Raw genomic sequence first — 6,988 nt, forward strand, 5'->3', positions numbered from 1 at the left:
AACCTGTACCTTGCAGAGGCTCAGTACCAACTCACATACACTTCTTCCTACCTCCCTCTGGACCATGACCGCACCACCGAACATCAAGCTACTGTCCACAGGACTGTCACTGACCTCATCTCCTCTGGAGATCTTCCCTCTACAGCTTCTAACCTCTTTGTCCCACAACCCCGGACAGCCCGCTTCTACCTCCTTCCCAAAATCCACAAACGGGACTGTCCTGGCAGACCCATTGTTTCAGCCTGTTCCTGCCCCACTGAACTTATTTCTTCCTATCTTGACTCTATCTTTTCTCCGCTGGTCCAGTCTCTTCCCACCTACATCCGTGACTCTTCTGACGCCCTACGTCATTTTGACAATTTCCTGTTTCCTGGCACCAACCGCCTCCTCTTCACTATGAACGTCCAATCTCTCTACACCTCCATCCCCCACCAGGACGGTTTGAGGGCTTTCCGCTTCTTCCTTGAACAGAGGCCCAACCAGTCCCCATCCACCACCACCCTCCTCTGCCTGGCTGAATTTGTTCTCACATTGAACAACTTCTCCTTCAACTCCACTCACTTCCTTCAAGTAAAAGGTGTTGCTATGGGTATCTGCATGGGTCCTAGTTATGCCTGTCTTTTTGTGGGATTTGTCGAGCATTCTTTGTTCCAGTCCTACTCAGGCCCACTCCCCCCCAACTCTTTTTTTTCTGGTATATTGATGACTGTATCGGTGCCGTTTCCTGCTCCCACCCCGAACTGGAAAACTTTATCAACTTTGCTTCCAATTTCCACCCTTCTCTCACCTTTTACATGGTCCATCTCCGACACTTCCCTTCCATTCCTCGGCTTCTCTGTCTCCATCTCTGGGGATAGGTTGTCTACTAAATCCATTATAAGCCCACCGACTCCCACAGCTACCTCGACTACACTTCTTCACACCCTGCCTCCTGTAACGACTCCATTCCATTCTCCCAGTTTCTCCGTCTCCGACGCATCTGCTCTGATGCTACCTTCCATGACAGCGCTTCTGATATGTCTTCCTTTTTCCTCAACCAAGGATTCCCCCCCCACTGTTGTTGACCGGGCCCTCAACCGTGTCCGGCCCATTTTCCGCACCTCTACCCTCACCCCTTCCCCTCCCTCCCAGAACCGTGGCAGGGTTCCCCTTGTCCTCACTTTCCACCCCATCAGCCTCTATATCCAAAGGATCAGCCTCTGCCATTTCTGCCACCTCCAGCGTGATGCCACTACCAAACGCATCTTCCCCTCCCTTCCCCTGTCAGCATTCCGAAGGGATTGTTTCCACTGCGACACCCTGGTCCACTCCTCCATTACCCCCACCACCTCGTCCCCTTCCTATGGCACCTTCCCCTGCAATCGCAGGAGGTGTAATACCTGACCATTTACCTCCTCTCTCCTCACTATGCCAGGCCCCAAACACTCCTTTCAGGTGAAGCAGCGATTTACTTGTACTTCTTTCAATGTAGTATACTATATTCGCTGCTCACAGTGTGGTCTCCTCAACATTGTGGAGACCAAGCGCAGACTGGGTGACTGCTTTGCGGAACACCTCCGCTCAGTCCGCAAGCAGGACCCTGAGCTCCCGGTTGCTTGCCATTTCAACACTCCCCCCTGCTCTCATGCTCACATCTCTGTCCTGGGATTGCTGCAGTGTTCCAGTGAACATCAATACAAGCTCGAGGAACAGCATCTCATTTACTGATTAGGCACACTACAGTCTGCCAGCCTGAACATTGAGTTCAATAATTTCAGAGCATGTCGGGCCCCCCATTTTACTTTCATTTTTCGTTTTTTTTTTTCGTTTTTGACATTTTTTTGTATGTTTATTTTATTTCATCTTAGTTTGTTCAGTTTGCTTACCCACTGTTTTTTTTCATGTTTTTACTTGCTGCTGTTCAATTTTCAGTCAGTTAACACCCTATCTGTACTAATGCTTTGTCTTTCAACACACCATTAACATATTGTTTGCCTTTGATCTACGACCTTCTGGTCCTTGTCCAGTCTACACCTTCTCCTTTGCTATCTCTTGCCCCACCCCCGCTTTACTTGCTTATAACCTTTGACATTTCTAATATTTGCCAGGTCCAAAGAAGGGTCACTGACCTGAAACGTTAACTCTGCTTCTCTCTCCACAGATGCTGCCCGACCTGCTGAGTATTTCCAGCTTTTCTTCTTTTTATTTACAATAAAAGGAGAACTATATGGACCTGTGTCTTTTTTGACTAGCATTTCCTATGTAGCATTGCATCTTGTAAAGGTAAAATGAATAACTCTTTGAAGCATGAATATTTGAACACAGGGCAGCAGGGAGCGAATGAGATACTGAGATTAGTTACACATTGCTCTGGCGTAGAGCTTGACTGTGATGGCTCTATCATAGCAAGCAACTGAAATGCTGCTGCTACTCTACCCAGCAGATCACTCCAGTCCAGAGATTTGTACACAATCTAGGCTGGCACTCGCTGTGCAGTACTGGGTAGCACTGTCCTGTTGGGGGTGCCAGCTTTCAGGTGAGACCTTCAACTGAGGCCGCATCTGCCCTCACAGACGCAGAAGATTCTGACTATTTTGAAGAGCTGTTGTGTTCTTCCTGGTCCTTGACTAATATTCATCCCTTGACCAACGTCGTTAAAACTGATTTGTCTCTTCATTTATCTCATAGCTATTTGTGAGTCTTCGATGTGTGCAAATGGGCTGCTCCCTTTCCTGCATTACAACAGTAACTATGCTTCAAAAGTATTTCATTGGCTGTTAGCACCTTGGACATCCTGAGGTCTTGAAGGGCACTATTATAAATGCAAGTCCGTCTGTCTCTGTTACTCACTCTTTGAGTGAAGAACCTGCTGACATCGGGGCTAAATTTGCCATTTCCTATGTTGTGCCTCTTCCCCTTGTCCTACCTTTGTGCTTTAGTTTGTGACACCACCATAATCTAACTTTTCTATACCATTTATTGTCTTCCACACCTCTACAAGGTATCTTCTCAGTTCCCTTTTCTCAGGGCTGAAAAGCCATAGTTTGTACAGTCTTTACTTAGTTCCCTAATGCTAGGGATCAGCTTTGTAGCTCTTCTGTGCACAGGAGAAAGTGATCCGAATTGGTTGCAGTATTTTGAGGTGTGGTAACACTGCATGACTACCTCTGACTTGTACTCTACAATTTCAAACATTGTTCAGCATTCCACAAGCCTGGTTGATTCCTGCTGCACGATTGCTGGAAAATGTTGAGCATTAAGTCTACTGAAACCCCTCCAGTCCATTCAGTTTCATCCTTAGATGAAATCAACAACGTTCGTTAGAGTTGTCAACTCTTGGACATATTACTGGAGGTTTCATCATTTGACTTGGGAGAGGATGAACAAACTGAGTCTCCTTTCTCTTGAAAAGAGAGGGCTGAGGATGATTGAATAGAGGTCTTTAAGATTTTGAAATGTTTTGATAGAATAGATGCAGAGAGAATGTTTCCACTTCTGGGGAAGAGCATAACTAGAGTCTATAAATAATAAAATAGCCACCAAGAAATCCAATAGGGAATTCAGAAGAAACTTCTTTACCCAGAGGGTGTTAAGAATATGGAACTCATTACCACGGGGAGGAGTTGAGGTGAATAGTATAGAAGCATTTAAGGGGAGGCTAGACAAGCATTTGAGGGAGAAGGGAATAAAAGGTTGTGCTGATATTTATGTGAGGAAAAACAGGAGGAGGCTGGAATGGAACATAAACGCCTGCATGAACTGGTTGGGCCCAAAGGCCTGAATCTGTACTGTACAATCCGATGTATGACTTCCTGCCACTAACTGTCCCACCCTCCCCCTCTCACCATTGGTTTCCAGACCTGTCTGTCCTCATGGAGCGTCATCGTTTCCCACACCAATCAGATCATGAATCGACTCTTCCCCTGATTGGATGATTCTTGCCTGTCAGTCAAACAGCATTTTCCCCGCGTCCAATATTTTTAGAACTAGTCAACAAAGCGTAAAAAGAGTTTATAAAAAAAAAAAGCAATTGTTTATTACCCCTGTGATTTTGGCCCAGGTTGCTTGCAGCAGTGTCCTAGAGATTAATTTTTACTTCCTGGAGACTCTGGGGCAATCCTAGAGGCTTTGTAAACCTAACTTTCAGGGTGTATCATTTTCCAATCCTTTCTACCTTCAGGTATGGTATTGGAGGGCTGCTACTGTTGTACAGTTGTTTAAAAAGGGAGAAAGGGATAGACAGGCCAGTCAGCCTAACGTCATGGGCAAATTATTGGAACAAATTCTGAAGGGCAAGCTGCTGTGGTGGCATCCCATTCACCCATCACCCCTGTGCTCACTAACCTTACATTGGCTGCCAGTCCAGAAATACCTTGGCTTTTTCAAAAAGAATTCACCTTGGTTTTCAAAGCCCACCATGACCTCGCTTCTGTGAAGTGCCTTGGGACATTTCACTGTTAAAATACGCTAATCTAATTACAAGTTATTGTTATCCAGCGCATATTGTGGGTCCCAAACAGCAACTTTATTTTATTTATTTTTATTTTATTTAGAGATACAGCATTGAAACAGGCCCACCGAGTCTGTGCCAACCAACAAGCACCCATTTATACTAATCCTACATTAACCCCATATTCCCTACCACATCCCCACCATTCTCCTACCACCTACCTACACTAGGGGCAATTTACAATGGCCAATTTACCTGTCAACCTGCAAGTCTTTGGCTGTGGGAGGAAATAGGAGCACCCGGCGGAAACAAACGCGGTCACAGGGAGAACTTGCAAACTACACACAGGCAGTACCCAGAACTGAACCCGGGTCGCTGGAGCTTTGAGGCTGCGGTGCTAACCACTGCGTCACTGTGCTGTCCAAACTTGCATTTATATAGTGCCTTTAATGTAGTAAAACACCCCAAGGTGCTTCACAGGAACATTATCAGACACCAAACCAAAGGAAGAGATTATTGGAACAGATGATCAAATGATTGGTCAAAAGCGAGATTTTAAGCAGTGTTTTAAAGGAGAAGGAGGCGGAGAAGTGTACGGAGGGAATTCCAGAGTTTGGGGCCTAGGTAGCTGAAGGCACAGCCACCAATGGTGGAGAAATTCAAATGGAGGATGTGGAAAAGGAAGAATTGGAGGAACACTGCGCTGTCGAAGTGTTGTAGGGCTGGACGAGGTTACAGTGATAGGGAGCGGTTACATGATGGGGGTGGAGGGGGAGTAGGATTTGAAAACAAGGATGAGAACAGTCTAACACTTACAGGTTGTGCACTCATGAACTGTGGAAGGTCTTTCAGCTTTTGTAGTTATGGCTGACCTAGACTAGCTTGATAGTGTTGGCAATGTTTGCGAAATGGAGAGTTTTGGTCACCAGAAGTGCCACTTCTCTCTCTCTCTCCAATGCACACTGCTAAAGGAAAGCCAAGTCATTGAGTTTTGTAATTAATAAATTGAATAAATACCTAATGGACTGTACGTTCAAGCTGCAGCTCATTTTCAGTTTTCCTATCCTAGACCTCTAAGGAGGACCTGCTGCAGGCAGACTTCGAAGGGGCATTGAAGTTCTTCCGTGTGCAACTGCCGAAGCGCTACAGGGCCGAGGAAAATGCCAGGCGACTGATGGAGCAGGCCTGCAATATAAAGGTAAGCAAATGGACACGTGGGAGTCATAGAGAATACAGAGTGATTCACATTCCCATGGTGATTGTTTGAGTGAGCCAAGTGTAGACACAGCTGATCGGGAAAGGACAGTCCTAACTCAGCTTCAAGTTTATATCCAGGAAGTGATGGTGTTTACACCATGCCAGTGAGGTTCTGCGAGGAGACAGTTCTGTGTCTGCCTCGTACATCAATAATCCAGTTCATGCTACACAAGATAAATGAGGAAAGTCATTCGGCTCATCCATTTATTTAAGAACAAAAACCTGACCCTCCCTCTTCACGGCATCCAGTTGCCTGTAAAATGGTAAAACAAGCATGAATAGCTGAGACTGCTGAAAATCAGAAATAAGAATAGACCCACCTTTAAATATACCAGATTCAGTCTTTTCTCATTATAGATGAGGACCATGTGACTTTGAATCCATGGTTCTCAAAGCTTTCCACCACTGGGAGTTTTCTTCACCAGGTGTCTGGGTCTGATGGACATTAGAGATTGTTTATTACGATTAAATAACAACTCCATTATTGTATCATTATTGTACCAGGATGGTAGATGGAGAACTAGGTGGACGTTGGCTTTTTAACTAGCAATTCCTGATTTACCTCTGTGCTTTCTAGAATTTTCTATTTTTGTTTCTTAAATGGCTCCAGTTACTCGACTAGGAATTCAGTTGCAAGATCAATAACTTCCTGACATTGGTCTGAAATTTGTCCACTCGCTATGACTCTGTGTTCCTTGCCTTCAACGCATGCTTTAAGGTAATACTTTGTCCATACTGTTTTATACCATACATCGTTGAGGTACCCTGTCATGGGACTCCTTTCAGACCTGTAGAGGCCCATTTCGCTCTTGCCTCGCTTCTCCGATGCCAAGGATCAATCCTGTGGTGTTTCGCTGCACTGTCCCCAGGTCTTGAATGGTTCCCTTGTGTGTTTGCCACCAAAAACGCTACTCAAGGTGCACCCTGACTGGAGCACTGTACAGGTCAAGCATGACCTGCTCTGAACTATGGAAAGACAAAAAAGAAAGACTTGCATTTATGTAGTGGGTGGTTGGAATCCGCAATACACTGCCTGTAGGGGTGTTAGGGGCAGGAACCCTCAAACATTTAAGAAGTATTTAGATGAGCACTTGAAACGCCATACAAGGCTAGGGGCCAAGTGCTGCAAAATGGGATTAGAATTGATGGTACTTGATGGCCGGCATGGACACAATGGGCTGAAGGGCCTGTTTCTGTGCTGTATGATTCTATGACTTGATCGGAGGCTGACTGTAGCAGACGTGGATTCATAAGGTTGTCATATACACTTACAGCCTTTAGGTGCCTATTATCAATCCACGA

General features: G+C 45.5%; 1 protein-coding gene across 1 annotated transcript in view; it reads left to right on the forward strand.

The window, feature by feature from the left end:
• Positions 1 to 5,696, forward strand: part of LOC137373267 (rab GTPase-activating protein 1-like) — a 600,347-nt gene extending 594,651 nt beyond the window's left edge. The window contains exon 19 of the mRNA XM_068038116.1: positions 5,499 to 5,696. Within this exon, the coding sequence (XP_067894217.1) occupies positions 5,499 to 5,696 (198 nt within the window). The remainder of the gene's footprint in view (positions 1 to 5,498) is intronic.
• The last annotated feature ends 1,292 nt before the right edge of the window (positions 5,697 to 6,988 follow it).

The sequence above is a fragment of the Heterodontus francisci genome, chromosome 8 (assembly GCF_036365525.1).
Source record: "Heterodontus francisci isolate sHetFra1 chromosome 8, sHetFra1.hap1, whole genome shotgun sequence".
Taxonomy (NCBI): Eukaryota; Metazoa; Chordata; class Chondrichthyes; order Heterodontiformes; family Heterodontidae; genus Heterodontus; species Heterodontus francisci.